This window comes from Castanea sativa, chromosome 9 (genome assembly GCF_040712315.1).
Source record: "Castanea sativa cultivar Marrone di Chiusa Pesio chromosome 9, ASM4071231v1".
NCBI lineage: Eukaryota > Viridiplantae > Streptophyta > Magnoliopsida > Fagales > Fagaceae > Castanea > Castanea sativa.
Genome location: NC_134021.1, coordinates 29,545,030 through 29,561,530, shown reverse-complemented (window position 1 = coordinate 29,561,530; position 16,501 = coordinate 29,545,030). Strand labels below are relative to the sequence as shown.

The window sequence follows — 16,501 nt, the reverse complement described above, 5'->3', positions numbered from 1 at the left end:
ACAAAAAACTATCACCTCTTTAGAGAACATATAATTTTTTTAGCAATGTTATTTTAAATTTTTATTACCTCTTCTCGTTCTTTTGACCTAAATAAATCATTCTTCTCTCATTAGTACACTTATCACTTTCTTTTGCACAAGATCAACCCATCTCAAGGAACACCACCTCTTCTTTTTATCAATAAGAGAGACTTATTTTTTAAAATCATATTACAAATTTTCTAGTATTTCCAATTATCCATCCTAACATTCTTATTTCAAACATGTTCTTGTTAATCCATCATTTAATACCATATAACATAGCTATTCTTATAGGAGCTTTATGAAATTTCCATTTAGTTTAATAAATACTCCACAATTAAACAATACATGTATACTCCACAATCAAGCATGTTTGGTATGTCTTGGTCCTTATCTTTGTTTCTAAATATGGTAAATTACAACTTACCCACATATAGTATAACCGAAATTTAAGTTATTTATTTGTGATTTGAAATTTAACATTTTATTCTTTAACCGAAATTTAAGTGGTATACCTGTGACTTGGAATCCCATAATGCGTATTCCGTTGGATTTTTTTTAATCTTATTTGACCTAAAATTTTTATTTTATTATTTTTTTGTGTTTTTAGAGGAGAGATGTATAAAAGTAGAGCAAAATTACATATTTTGCCCTAGATTTGGATTACGGAATTCCACCTGAGCAAATCTCAAGTTAGTAAAATGTCAAATTTCAAAACGTAGACGGAAAAAACTTAAATTTCAGTCACACTAAATAATAGAAGGTAAACCACAGATCCAGTGGAAAAGAAAGAGGCAGCATTAATTCATACCACAAATCCACTGCAGTTCAACAGAAAAGACAAGGAAATCTCCCACTGATAAAAAGAGAGATCTTCTATATCTGAATAGAAGGATGTACTTTTTTACAATCACAAAGAGGGCTTTCCCCTCGCACATAAAAGAGCAACCCAACACACAAATGATTGCTCTGTAAACTCACTATGGAACCGGCAAGCTAGGATCCAAAAAAATAAATCCTAAGGCCTGCCATAAGAAAAAACACGCGTACAGTATGACTTCAGCTTTACTAGTATGTTCACGCCTATAACATGGGGGGATATTACATGAAAATGGTTCTGTACAAAGGAAAAAGGGAAGAGAACTGGGGATGGTGGAAAGTGGAAAGTGGAAACCGAGCACATCATCTCCCAGCAGTTACCAAGGTCTTATCCTCAACGTCTTGAGCAGACTTTAGGATAGTTGAAGGAAGAGAAAGCAGAAGAGGGTCTGAGTTTGAACGAGATGGTGCTGTTTCTGGGATGATCTCTTCGTGTGGAGGGACAAGTGGGGGTTGAACTGGTTTTGGTGTGTAGTTGAAAGACAGATCTTTGTTAGTAGACAATGCAAGGAGCTCTTTCTCCTCAAGCCCTTTTGTTGGCCCAAGACTGCAACGATCCGGCGTGTGCTTGGCCAATGCATCTTTAAATTTCTTTATCTGTGATATTAATGACATTATCAGCAATGAGGAACAAGCAGTAAAATTTACAAATGTACAAATGTTATTTGCAAATAATGTGAGATCAACCAGTGTAATCTGGTGACATACAAGAATAGTTATATTATTGGGTTGAAATTATATCCTTTAATTCACTGAACAACTAGTCTATCTTAAAGAGGAAACAATGTGCCCCAATGAATAAAACAGATAAAGATAATGCAAACCATAATTAATTCATATCTAATTCAAATCCAACAGTAGATGGATAAACCTAGCGAGATTGTGGTTAACGAAGTAATTTTAAAAGAAGGAACATTCTTTTTTAATTATTTGAAAGTGTTACAAAATGTGGGAGAGGCCATTCAAATCCTGGTTCTCCCAATAAAGGAAAGGAAGCTATGCCACTAAGTTACAAGGCTCTTGAAATAAAAGAGTTGGAACATAACAAGTACTTCTAGAAAAAAATAGCACATCCCCAGATTGAAAATAAGTTCATGCCCACGGGTACTTGAAAATAAACACAAATTTAAATTCAAAATCATTTGTGGATGAAAGAACTTCCAGTTTTGTACGAAAACACAGACCTACTTTTAGTGGAAAACACTGAATTTGTTAAGACCTGGATTATTGGAAGTTGGAAAGAATTGAGCTAAACAAGATAATTAACCCAGCAAATAAAACATGTGAACTTGTATCAGCTAGAAAAGTAAAAGGATATGAAACTGACCGTGGCATTAGTACAGCTAAAGCTGCATAGACGACCATGAGCGCCTCTGTAGAATCGGAAGAAGGGCAGAACATGGACATTAAGGCTATAGCACATGGACTTGTGCTCCTCATAGTTCACCTGAATGAACTGCACATCTGGATTCATCTCTGCGAATTGACATATCTGCCACATACATAATGCAACAATCAAGTCAATTGGGTTTTGAATGTAATAAGTCCCTAAATGAGAGAAAGAGAGAGAAGTGGAGGAGTACCTTGGGATGGAGAGCTTTGCAACCACCACAACCTGGGGAGAAGAAATCCACAACAACAAGTTTATCCCCTGCGTTCAATAGGGAGTCCACAAGATCTTGTGCAGAGGTCACCTCTTTCATGTTTGGTTGAAGACCCTTTTCCCACCATTTCTGAATTTTCCCAATCCGATAGCCTGTCTGAATGTCCCATACAGAAGAAATTGAAACACAAGAACAAAAAACCATTAATTTCCCAACAAAAAAACCAATCATGGGCATTCAAGAAATCTCTCAACATTCAGATCTTTAAAAGGTAATAATATATACATCATGTCAAATATCAATTACATGGCATAAATTTTCTATTACTAATTGAATTGACAAATTTCTCAAAAAAAAAAAAATTTTGAATTGATAAATTCCAAGAAAAATAAAATTCAAGCAGATACGTGACCTAAAAGGAATTAAAGAACCCATATTAACAAATCTGAGCCATGGAAAGGAAAAGAAGGTATAAAGAGAAATGGGGATCTGAGAAATACCAACCTGAGCCTTAATTGAAGATTGAAATCGGAAATTTCCTCTCTTGGGCAAGGCTTTGTTTTCTTGAAGAACAATTCTTTTGCCATAAAAATCACTGCTTGATCTCAGAGCCTGTGATTTCAGCTTCAGAGGCTGAAACCACCTCACAGAAGAAGATGATTTGTAATTACGGCTCTTCGGGAAAACAACAGAAAACCCATCTCTTTGACTATGATGACACGATGAAAACAGATTCGTTTTGCTCAGTACCTCCATCATTGATTCTAATTCTTGTTCTTTAGATTCCAAAGAAAACTCATAAAACCCAGAAAACGAAAATGAATTCCCAAGTCAGAGAATTAATTGATTGAGTGAAAGAAACTTGCTTTCTCTTCAAGTAAAGTGAAGTAATTTCAGGGAAATCCGCAAAGAGAAGAAATAGAGAGTTTGAAACTTGAAGTCAAGGAGACAAAAAAATAAAGAAAACAGATAATTATAAATAAAAAAAACAGAAACAGAAACAGAAACAGTTCGTTGTTCCAGAATGTTGCGCATGAATTGTAGACCGTTGATGAGGTGAATCCAACGGTTGGAGAATGTGTGAATGTGAATACAAAGCGGTGATGTGGTGAGCTGTGACATTGGATAAGGCATACGCTTAACTTTATGGTGCCAGGATTTATGGTGGATTAGAAGGGAACGTGAGCTACGCACTTTCGGACACGTGTCAATATCTTGAATTGCTTTAACTTGACAACCGACGTATAATCCCACCCCTCCAGTTTACTCGAACCTAGGTCTATGAACTCCTCAAACCTTTAAAGTTTGGGAAAGTACTGACTCGCCTGACATAGGCGGTGGTTTGCTTTAACCTTATATGAGGAAACTTGAGAGAGAGAAAAAAAAATAGGATATTGGTTTTTTTTTTTTTTTTTTATGGAATAAGTTTTACTATATTTGAATTTATAAATTAATGTGCTGTAAGTAGACAATTCAAATATTCGGTTATAAATAAACTAGTTGAAAATCACCAATTACATTTATTATCACATAAATTAATATGTCACAAATTATATCAATTTGTAAATTATATATTGTAAAATTTATTTAATATTTTCCGTTGATGAGAGGCAATTTTCTTGTGACCTTATCTTTTCATATGTCATATTATTGCACATGAGCAATCTATTTACAACATTAACATGATAAGTTGTTATTGATTTTAATTTGAACCCATTATTAAAATTTCATTTTTACCTATCAGTAACAATCAATAATAACCTATTACTTAGAATTTACTGTCACATAAATTAATGTGTCACAAATCATATTAATTTGTAAATTATATATTGTAAAATTTATATAATATTTTCCTTTGATGAGAGGCAATTTTCTTGCGACCTCATCTTTTCATATGTCATATCATTACACATGAGCAATCCGTTCACAACATTTTCACAGTAAGTTGTTATAGTTTTTAATTTGAACCCACTATTAAAATTACATTTTTACCTATCAGTAACAATCAATAATAACATATACTTAAAAATTATTGTAAAAGTGTTGTAAACGTAGTATTTCTTGAAATTTTATGAATTTGGTGAAAAAATGGAATGATTCCAATAAGACTAGGGTTGGCTCAAGTATTTATGGGCCTAAGGTGAAAATTTTAATGGGCCTTTTTTTATTTATTTCTTGATCATTTGTGAGATTTTCACCTAAATTTTCTATTATTGTTTATTGCTATCATATTTTTAATTCAATTCATTTTTCCATGTTTTAAATTAGTTTTCATATTAAAATGCATATTTTTCTTGTAGACATTTGTCGTAAAAATATAATATAATCAAAATAACATAATTTTTTTTAATATAGAAAATAATAAATAATATGGAAAGTATAACAATAAAACATGATTTTTAAAGAAGACACTATTGAAGCTTTACTTATAGGGAGAGGATTACCTCTAGTTTTAAAACCTCAAGTTTCCTCCCATTGTAAAATAGATGGGTGATATGTGTAAAAACATTGATCCAACAGTTATCAGCAATTTGTGTTTTCAAAAATAGAAGCAAAAGCAAACTTTTTTTAGAGATAAAAGTGTAGGAGGAAGGCATAGGTTCTTCGGATTCGGAGCAACAATCGACAGCAGTCTTCAATGGCATGTGGATCGACAACCGAAGAAGAGATCTGTGGCGCTGGTTTCATGAACCACCAATTGACGGGGAATCTGTGACGACACATGGATTGATGGCCACCACGCATGGTGGCGCGTGTCTCCGAAAATGGAGATCAAATTCTTGGGTTTTGCATATTGGAGGCCGAAGAAGAGATCTGAGGTGTTGGGCGCAAAAGGATTGAGAAAAAGTAATAGATCTCAAAGGGAGGCTCAGACTCGATGGTGTGACGGCTATGGCTTTTGATAGCACAATGCAGCGGCAGAAAGGCCTTGTGGAGGTGGTGAATGTAGCGGTAGTCTTCATGAATTGAACGATGGTATGTTTGATAGATCAGTTTGGCTCCAAAGATGGTGAAGGGAGAGGTAAGAGAGATGAGAAATTATTGGGTTTTTCCCAACCATTGGATCATTTTATATACACGTGTCACTTAGCTATTTTAAAATGGAAGAAAACTAGAGATGATCGTTTTCCTTACTTATCAATGGGGTCATCTAATCCTCTCAACCTTCAAAAGGAAGAAGAAAAAAAAACATAATATATTAATTAGTTATAATCAAACAAATAAGATGAAGACTTCTATAAAAAATAAAGCAAAACAAAAAATTAAAAACAATTAAAAAGCTAAACTAAAGTGTTGTGGTTGGCCTTTTGTGATTTTTGGGCTAGACTGCCTCTTGCTGCACTGGACCCAAGTGTTCTGGATAAGAGAGTGCTGAGGTTTATGCCTTAAAATCCAATTTATTGGCATGTCATAAATAATTAAATTGTTTAATTATATGAAACTATTTATAAATGAACTAATAGGACATTATCTTAGTCCATGAGATGCATTGTATTTGATTTAGTCACAGAAGATGTAAATCACAAGTTCCTTGTAAACTCAAAATGTAGTTCGTAGTCGGTGATGAAATTGGGCGTTTCATCTGCGAAGACTATAACATATCAACTAAGATGATTTGTCTTGATCATGGAAATGGAGATTTCCAGTTGGTATGTTGCTATGTTTTAAGAGTTAAGACATATTAAACTGGACCACTGTGAGATTTATTATTCTTCTAACGACTGTCAAATGAATAATAAATCTCACGACTTCTATTTACATGAACTCTTAATCCTGAGAGGATAATGGACCTGATTATGAAATGTAGGTTACTTTAATATATCAGGAGTGAGATCTATTAGCCACGGTCAAAACCTTAGTATGTTGGGCAACCGCATTTAGTGTTGATGGAACATATATTCTCAAGATGGAATTCATAGTCTTTTAACAGAGATACAAAATATTCCCTTGAGATAAGTTTAATAGGTTTGGTTATTTAGAGAGTTGGGTCCAACTACTTTAGTAAGGAGTTACTAAAATATATATTTATGAAATTGGATTTCATAAATATATAATGAACAACATAAAGGATTAAACCGGGTACTCAAGGATTAAGATGTAGTAATCTTCAAAGTGGTAGTCCATATTCATGACTTTGTATTACTACGAATATTTTATGAAAGGGTTGCATGTACAATAAAGTCTTGGGATATAATTTATAGATAAGGCTTAAAGTGTAGCTATATTTATATAGTGATATTAAATATAGTTAATGGTAACTTTGGACTTGTCAAGAGTTGACAAAAAAGCCCAAAGCCCATTGGAGCTAGTGTCTTATTAGTCCATTTTGGTTCCACTCAAAGTTACACACAAGAGCCCAATTGGAATGGCTCAAAAGGCTAGCCCAATTAGATAATCAGTTATATATAAGGAGAGAAACATACATAATTTTATTAAGGGTTTTCATGAGACCTTTTCATAAGTGTTTTCATACAAGAAATGAAATAGTTTGTATGTGAGTGTTGGACACTCTCCTTTTCTTTCTTTGATGAAAACTGATTGAAAGACCACACATCTTGGGCATTAAGTGGAATTGGTGTGAAGATTAAAAGTATTCTCAAGTGCTTCTGATCTTTGGTTTTGAATTTCACCACACCAAGATACGCTTTCTTGTTCTCTAATTCTAAAACTTACATAGTACATGTTATCAATTGCGAGTGAAGCAGATCCGTAATTTTTTCTGCTGTGCATGTTTGCATGAGATATAAATACGTATTTTCCTTGCATTTTTCCTACAAGGAGTCAGGACCGGCCCAATTGCAACTCACTTTAATCCGGCTTGTGCACAAACTATGCCCCATTTGCCGAAACTTTAGTCACATGCCCATGGTAGGCGAGGTTGCTACAGAAAGGTTATGGCAGATAAATGCAATAAAACAACGATAAAAGGAATACGTTACTGTTAGACAAAAATAAGTAAGAAATCTTTAATTAAAGCAAGGGAAAAGAACACATTATAAGTGCAATGGTAAAGACGATAGCGATAATTTGTAAAATTAAAGGAAAAAAGATTAGTTTGCCGCGCTCAGTTTTGTCACGGGACTAAGGCTAAGGAGGGAACCACTTCCTCAATATGGGCAACTTTGCAAGAGGATCCTACTGCAAAAATTACATACTTTGAGAGAACGGGCTTGAATGGCTTGTGCCCAAACGAGTTCTTTACCTCTAACAGAGAATAGGCTTTTAGAGGGGGAAAAAAAAAAGAAAAAAAAAAAAGCCTATTGGTGCATGCTTGCCATTCTACGCTCTTTCACTCTTTTCCTAATTCTTTGTTTCTTTTTTCTCTATTTGCTATTTTAATTTCTTCCCCTTCTTTTCTTTCTTTCTTAGTGCTTACTCGTGTGGTGTGATGGTAATTACTCTTATGGTGATTAATACTGTTGCGATGATGATTTTGTTCACGACATAGACCCTTTATATACTGCCGGCTGTGACTGTTTTTTACCATTTTAGCCTTTAATTACTTTTGTTTGTTTTTGGGTGTTCCTCCCGACCACCCACTAGTTTGTCAGCTGTCCAATCAGCACCACTTATCTGTGCTGGTTGTGCCACTCCCCCTTATCAGACAAATAAGACTATTTTGTTTGCTTGTTCGCCGTGACATTCTTATCCTCTACGACATGGGTATTCTCTTTTGTTATCCCTCATGGCATGCACCTAATGGTTCCAGCTCATCCTTCCTCTTTTGGATGGTATGTAATCTTAGCAAGACATTTTCCCCAAAAGAGTTTAAGTGGGAATCCCAAAATAGACTTTCCCTTCTTCCCACTGCCAGACCATACCCTTTCTTACCTCTGACCCATGACTCACCACTCCTGTATTAGCTGGGTACAGGTTGGTAATGCTTGAGCCTTGCGTGTGCTCCATTTCCTGTGTATGCCAAAAGCTTGTTCGCTGCTCATGCGATTGCCATGGTCTGGAGGCTCGTTTGTGCATTCTGCCATTCATCCTTGATCTCTTATGACGTGAATTATTTTCTGATTTTCTTTCATTCTTTATTGGCTTGTGGGCTCTTTTGTCCCATTTCTTTCCTCTTGAGCATCCTTGGTCCATTTGTCATCCTTGGTCCATTTGCTTTTCTTGGACATCCTTAGCCCATTTTCTAATTCTACGTACCCATGGGCTTTTACTAACTCTTTTGGGTCTCCCTAATCCAATTTCCTTATCCTTCATTCTTGGGGCTCATGGCTTTCCCTCAACCCCTTACTTTTTTACTTCATTACTTTGGGCCTGCTGCGGCCCATTCGTACTTTTCTATATCACATATTGCCTATGGGTTACTTTCTCTCTCCAGGCTCTTTTAGGCTCGTTTGCTTTCCTCAAGGCCCATTTATTTACTTTATGGGCCTATGATCCATTGTTTCTGCCATTCAGGCTCAATGGTTTTTCCATCAATCCACTAAGTCTTCTCTGCTCATATTGTTGGGCTTCTTCCTACTATTGGGCTTCCCAAAATGAGCATCAACAAGTGTCTAGCGACTTTTCTTTAGTGATCAAATCTATCCATAAAAAAGAGAATAAAGAAAAAAAAAAAAAAAAAGACTAGATAAGTCCAAAATGTGCCGTATAGTAACACAATAAAGAAAAGGCAAGGCCTATGCCTTTTCATTCATCTCCTTTACCAAATACCAAACTAACCAGTAACCAAGCACTTAACCCACCAGTATAGAGGGGAAAAAAGAGAGTAGGTAAACTATGCTACCCAAGAAAGATAAAAGAGTTTTGGAGCTAAAATGCTCTAACCCTCGATCCAGGGAGAGGTTAGATATCTTGGTTGATTATGGGAGGTTGTATCATGTAATCATATATTATTTTGGAGTTTTGGAGAGAGTTATGAGATTGATCTCTATTTTTAGTCTGTGTAGGAGCATAGACTAAATTTCATTGCTTAATTAATGCATAGACAAGATAATTATTATTCTAATTTTTTTTTCTATTTTTTTATTGGTTAGGATTTATTTATTTATAAAGAATCCATTGATTAATATATGGGCTTTTATTTTAGATTTTTGAGTAATACTTGGAGCTTCTTCTATTTGGGGCCATAGGCAATGGGCTTAGATGCCTAGTGAGTTAAGCCTACTCTAAACCCAACTCAGTGAAATAGTTGACGTTGGCATCCATACTGATTGGAACTCAAGTTCCAAGTAGTATGCAATCCATACTGATTGGAACTCAAATTCCAAAAAATATGCTACATAACTAAATAATATCATTTGTGAGCTGTACTCCTAAATTTTTTCTAAAAACGTGTCATTTGGCAAATTTTGCCGAGAGACGTTGGTCACAGGTTGACCTTTATATTTCAAAAGAAATTTTTTTCTTGTTTTGCCTATGTGACTAGAAAGGACGGGTAAGTTTTAAGCATTAGTTTATGAACAATTTCAAAAAGTATTTTTATAGAAAAATGAATAATAAGTAATAATTAATTGTTTTGATAGCTTTTAATATTTTCTATAAAAGTAGTGTTAAAACTTTTTAAAAATGATTTTACATGGACGCTAAAAATAAAGGCCCAAGCCCATCTAGAACAATGGTACCTTATCTTTAAAATCAAGCCCAAACAATAGATTTTTATGAGAGTAGGTCTCTAACTTGAGTGCAATGTAAAAGTAAGTCCAAGTCTAAGGTTTTTGAATCTAAATAAAAGATAAGTGCACTTAGAACAATAATTAAAGATAATACCCTCCTCGATCGGGTTCAAGGATCAATCTCTTATAAATAAGGTAATCCTTAGTTCTTTCACTTGTTTCTTTTTTCTTGGAGATTATTCATCCCCTTTTTCTGGGGGTGAATAATCTCCCAGGTGATCCCTTAGGACACTTGTCCCATAAGGACCCTTTTAGAGCTGGTAGAGAGAGTTGTTAGTTGTGATATTGTTGTTCGGGAGTCATTTCCTTATTAATGTAGTTGGTTAGGTTGGTGTAGAGTATTAAATGCGGAGGTGGAAGATGTCTTCTTCAAGAAGCTTCCTCTTACCACTCTCGTAGGTCTTGTTTCCTACCTTTGCTATCCTTTCTCTTGTCCTTGGGCTTCAAAGCATTGTTATTAATACCGTTCCGTTCCGGCCGGAATGGCCTGAATATCTCATACCAGTGAGTAAACCGGAATAGAGACCATCCCTGTTCCACCTTGGGTGGAATTTTGGCCCATTTTGAGCTATTTCGGGTGTTTCGGTCCGTTTCGGTCAATACCGGCCGAGATTAAAGATTAGTCCGGTATGAATCGTTGGCCTTTTCCCTGGAATTTGATGTCCGACCCACTGCCTTACCAGAAAAAGAAATAAAAAAAAAAAAAAAAAAAGCTCCACTGCCTTTGTCTCTGTTTAAAACGGAGAAGAAAAAACACAAGAATGAAAAACAAGAATGAAGAACAAAATGAAACAAACACAGCGGAGAAAGAAAGAATTAGAGGAAACAAAAAATAGAACAAAGAGGAGAGACCGAGACAAAGTACTAATGAGTGGTGAGGCTCCAGACTTTTGAAAGTTGAACTCTTGAATAAGAACATTGAGAAGTGTGAGACAAAGGAAATAAATGGAGTAGGTGATAAGAGATGGAGAGGTTGACGTGGGTGGGTTTGGCAAATGGGAAAAGTTAAATTTCAAGATTGTTCTTAGCTATTAATTAGTCAAAATGTTCACTTTATTTACAAAAATGCAACAAATGATTTTTTAATAACCAAATGCCAACTTTATTTGAGAATTTTTTTTAAGTAAATATATTAAATCCATTATATTATATTTTTTATTTATTTATATTTATTTATTTGTGGTAATTCGAAATGGTCTAAAACGGTATGCCGAAATAGACCGGTACCGAAATATTTCATTTCAATAGACAAACCGAAACGAGTCCTGAAACGGTATTCATAACATTGCTTCAAAGGAGTGCTAGTTATCCTTTGGCTCTTTTGCTCTCCTTAGGTAGGCGTAGTCCTTTGAGTTGGCCTATCTTTCTCCGCTTGGACTGGACAAATTTGTCCTCGGATTGCACTCCTCGATCCTCGACTCCCCCACAGATTTATTAATAATTACCTTAAAGACATCTATTAAGATGACAGTTTATTTATTTATTTATTGACAAAACCTTTTAATTTATATTTATATTTATATAATGCAATCAAAACGACGCCGTAACTTTTTTTTTTATGAACCATAAATTTTAGGCGAAAAACCCATTCGTCCCTACATTTTCATGCGATTCCCACTTTGATCCCTAACTTTTTTTCCACCGCTTTTACTCTCTATTCTGGAAAACACGTCTCATTTTTGTCATTGCCGTTACATCAGAGATGGAAATTGCACATGTGGCAAACAACATAAGTTAAAAATATTAAAATAATTTCCACATAAACCACGTGGCTTTCCACGTCAGCATCTAAATTTAAAAAAAAAAAAAACAGAAATAAAAACAAAAAATTACATTAATTAAAATCTAAGTGTTTCTTGAATAAGAATAACAAGAACATAAACCTAGATCCAAGAACATAAACCTAGATCTAAGAACACAAAATTAAAATCCAAAAATCACAAATCCAAAAACACAAACACAAACCCAGCAAAAGATCTTCCTTGTCAACCAAACACAAAAGCAACAAACACAAACCCAGCAACTTATTTTTCTTGTCAACCAAACACAAAAATAACAAACCCAAACCCAAACATCAGTAAGAATACAAACACAAACCTAACAATCCATCTTCAGAAAACCTAAAAAACCCAAATCCAAACACAAATACAAACCCAAATCCAAACCTAACTACTACTACTCAATCGCCTACCGCTATTGGAATAGGAATTGAAATTAGAGCCGGTGGCGGCATCTACAAGGAGCTTGTTCGCGCCGTGAGTGATGATCTCTGCTGTCGATTTCCATATGGAGGAGTCGATATCGTCGATGGCTTGACCGACTGACTCAAGCGATTCCTGAGGGATGGAAGCGACGACGTCAAGCGAAGCCAAGATATCCATGACGGCACGCGACGCGACTTCTCGGATGACCGACGTTTCTTTCTTCAACCCGAACCCAAATTCTCTATATTGCGTCGGTAGGTCTGGATCACCGACTTCGATTTCGATGTGATCATTTTGATCAATCCGCCAAAACTCCAAATTGTGGTGGAGTCTAAGTCCGGATTTGGGTTTGGGTTTGGGTCCGAGTTCAATTCGGGAGTGTCGTCGTTTTGGGGTTGGTTCGAGTCTTCGGAGAAGATGGATTTGAAGAAATCCATTATAGTCAACTCTTCGTACCCATTTCTTACTGATTTTTGGGTTTGTGTTTGTTGTTTTTGTGTTTGGTTGACAAGAAAAATCAGTTGCTGGGTTTGTGTTTGTTGCTTTTATGTTTGGTTGACAAGGAAGATCTGTTACTAGGCTTGTGTTTGTGTTTCTAGGTTTGTGATTTTTGGATTTTAATTTTGTGTTCTTAGATCTGGGTTTATGTTCTTGTTGTTCTTGTTAAAGACATACTTAGATTTCAATTAATGTAATTTTTGGTTTTTATTTTTGTTTTTAATTTTTTTTAATTTAGATGCTGACGTGGAAAGCCACTTGGTTTATGTATACATTATTTTAATATTTTTAACTTATGTCGTTTGCCACATGTGCAATTTCCATCTTTGATGTAATGGCAGGAACAAAAACGAGAAGCATTTTCTAGGATATGAAGTAAAAGTGGTTGAAAAAAAAGTTAGAGACCAAAGTGGGAATCGCGTGAAAATGTAAGGTCAAAAATAGGTTTTTTGTCTAAATTTGATTAACCAAGAAACAAAACTACACAGGCAGAGAAAGAGCCTCAGCTCTAATAATAGAAGCAAAACAAGGAGGCCTCAACCCCACATCAAAAGAGCCAAGTAGTTGTTTGACAAAGACCACTTGGCTAAAACATGAGCAGCAACATTTGCTTCTCTAGCCACCCAACTGAATCTACAATTAGAGAAATTCAATTTTAAGGCTAAAACATCAGAGCAGATAGTACATCCCGGTTAGGAAATTTCAGTGCATCAATGCAAGACTTTGAGTCACTCTCGATGAAAATGGAGTCAACATCCAAGTTTGCTGCTAGGTTGAGGGCCCAGTTTATAACTTCAGCATCTGCTTAGAGAGGGAGTGTGGTGTTCACTCTTTTAGAGCAAGCAAACACCACTTCCCCTCTTCAATCTCTAGCTACAGCTGCAATGGATGAACTCTCAATGTTGCAAGCAACATCTACGTTGATCTTAATAGTGTCCCTATTCGGTTTAGACCAAGCTGATTGGATCCTATTACTTGTTGACCCCATCGGGAGATCAAGGACCTTCCTAAACTCTGCAATAGATCTGGATATCTATATCAAAATCCCATCCAAGTTTGGAGATACTCCGTCAAATTGAAATTGGTTCCTTAACTTCAAAACCACATCACATATCACTACACCATGTAGTAAAAAGTCTGCCTTATTAAATGAATTCAACCCAACTGTATCCGAAGGGGAGATTAAGGTTTGAATGAATTGGGAGGAGGAAGAAAGACCCAAACCATCAAACCTGAATCCCCAATGGCTGTTAAACCAAATAGCTTTTGTCAATGAGCACAAAACAAATAAATGGAGGCTAGCCTCTTCTTCCATGCCACATAATGAGCAGGATGTATCTCTAATATTTACATATTTGACCAAAAAGGATTTAGTAGGGAGACAATTTGCTGCAATCCTCCATAAATGCATTTTTAGTCTCTCATGTATCTTGGTTTTCTAGATTTCTCCCCTAGACACATCTTGACTAGCAGGTGGGTTCTCTCTGCGGCCAAGCCAATAAACTGATTTCACTAATATTTGCCCATTAGAAGTGGCAGTCCATATCCACTTGCCTGCTTGTAAGTGTAAGGAAATAGGAATTTTCTAAATAGCTTTGACTGTTTGTTCATCAAATAAGTTTCTCAGTTTATGACAATCCCACCCTTTATGACTTGGATTAATGAGTTGGGATACAATCAATGCACTGTCTGGATTAGAGCCTTCCTTTGGACGAGGAATGAAAGAAGGTATATCAGGAATCCAAGGATCCGTCCAGGTTCTAATAGAATTCCCATTACCAACTTGAATACAAGCACTTTGAGCCATAAGATGTTTTGTACCTTCAATGCTTCTCCAAATGGGAGATGAGCTACCCGATGTTTGGTGGTTCAACCAGTTATATCTAACCTTATATTTTACTCTCAATAATTTAATACAAAGACAGTTTTTTCTGACAATGTCCACCAAGCCAATTCGTAGAGAAGAGCTTGATTGAAATCCCACGCCTTCCTAAAGGCCAAACCTCCTTCCTTCTAAGGCCAACATAAGGACGACCACGCCATTGGGGTCAAGTAGTGTCTCTCTCTTGATTTTGGGTTCCACCAGAACCGTTTTATCACAATATCCAATTGCTCACATAAAGCTTTTAGGAATTGGATGGTTGACATGTGATAGGCTGGAATGGTCTGAGCAACTGACTTGATAAGGGTGGCTCTCCCTGTCCATGATAGGTTCTTACTTTTCCAACCACTCAATTTATTTTCCAGTTTTTTCTTCATTGGATGGAGATCTTTGCATCTATTGGAAGGGAAGAAAAGTGGAACCCCCATGTATTTTGTATTGGGTGGGAGCCTATTGAGACCCTAGCCTGCTTTTATCTGTGATAATGTACAAAAATTGTCAGTGAGTTGATCGTCCACACGTATCAATGGGTGCACCTGAAAAACAAAAGAGAAGAACCAATCAAAGGGCACCGGTGAGGTACCAGCCAAAAACCCTCTGAACATTAAGTTAGAAGAGAGCTCCAAAAATGCTAGAGAGCATAAGCTTTAGAGAAATTGTGCGTACCTTGATTTATGAGGCTTTTGGGGTATTTATAGTAGTGTGGAATTGACATCCGTGCCTTGGCCAAGAAGTTCTTTCCTTCCAAGAAAGAACCTCTTGGATTTTGTATATCTCCTAGAGTTCCTTTCCTTATAGGAGTCTTCTTAATTATGGTTAAGCGTGTGGCACAAGAGCTCTCCTTATACACGTATGCGTGGAGATAAAGCAAGGCTATAGATGGAGGTTCGCTTACCCTCTTCAGCTTGTTCTCATCTTTGTAGGTCTAAAAATACCTTATCAGTTGTCCCCTCAGCACATGTGTCCGTCAGTTTCACCCTGAACGGACTCATGGGGTGATAGATTCTTGTAGCCTTCGTCTTTTTCCTCGGGAGTTACGCTTTGATTGATGGGGTAGTTGAGGGTATTAAATGCAAGGGGACACGTCATACGTTCTGAGTGGGTGCACTCATTTTTCGAGGCATCGCTTCGTCTCCCTGGCATTTTTATTCATTTATTATATATATATATATATATTTTTTTTTTTTTTTTTTGAGCTCTAGCCCATCCGTCGATTCCAAACTTTTGCTCGTTGTCCATTGGCTAGGGTAAGTTCCCGCCTCTTATGTTGCTATCTCTTTGTACTTTAAGACTCAGTTTAAGCAATGAGTGGAACAACAATGTTGATTCCAAATTGGCATCATGTGTAGCTTTCCACTTTGATTTTGTATAAAACCGATTAGAAGGCAAGTAGGCTGTCAGTAGACCACATGGTTATCAAAGAAATATAAATATGCCAAGGGAAAGCTAGAATATATCATCGAAGGTGTTGGCAAACAATCACCACAATACTCTTCCAATGAATGCATGTGAATTCATGTGAATTCATGTGAGCTTATTGTGCAAGTAGTATATTGCTTTTAACTTTTCTTTCCTGAAAGGAAGTTATTGAATAACAAGCCAAGTGTCAAGGCAAATAAGGTGAAGCAATAACGGTGTATATAAATTTATAATGACTATAGCCAAATTCACCCAAGAGACCTGTGAAAGCATGTAACAACGCATGGTCTAGTGAATGTTGGTGTGAAGTACTTGAAAAGATCAAGGTAAAAGAATTGTTCTTAAAGAGCATGTATGTGCCAT

At 36.0% G+C, this 16,501-nt stretch overlaps 1 protein-coding gene across 1 annotated transcript; it reads right to left on the bottom strand.

Annotated features, from left to right (window-relative positions):
• Nucleotides 1-801: 801 nt before the first annotated feature.
• On the bottom strand, nt 802-3,638 carry LOC142610285 (thioredoxin-like 1-1, chloroplastic). Its single transcript, XM_075782069.1, has 4 exons — nt 3,009-3,638; nt 2,484-2,660; nt 2,228-2,392; nt 802-1,497 (listed from the first exon to the last, which is right to left on the bottom strand). The coding sequence occupies exons 1-4, from the start codon at nt 3,261-3,263 to the stop codon at nt 1,204-1,206; spliced, it is 891 nt and encodes a 296-aa protein (XP_075638184.1). The 5' UTR covers nt 3,264-3,638; the 3' UTR covers nt 802-1,203.
• Nucleotides 3,639-16,501: the final 12,863 nt, after the last annotated feature.

Excerpts from the sequence above, each read along its gene's own strand:
- LOC142610285 (XM_075782069.1), bottom strand. The coding sequence starts at position 3,263 with ATGATGGAGGTACTGAGCAAAACGAATCTGTTTTCATCGTGTCATCAT. Across the intron at positions 2,661-3,008 it reads AATCTTCAATTAAGGCTCAG|ACAGGCTATCGGATTGGGAA; the intron begins GTTGGTATTTCT and ends TGGGACATTCAG. Across the intron at positions 1,498-2,227 it reads TTAGCTGTACTAATGCCACG|ATAAAGAAATTTAAAGATGC; the intron begins GTCAGTTTCATA and ends TTAATATCACAG.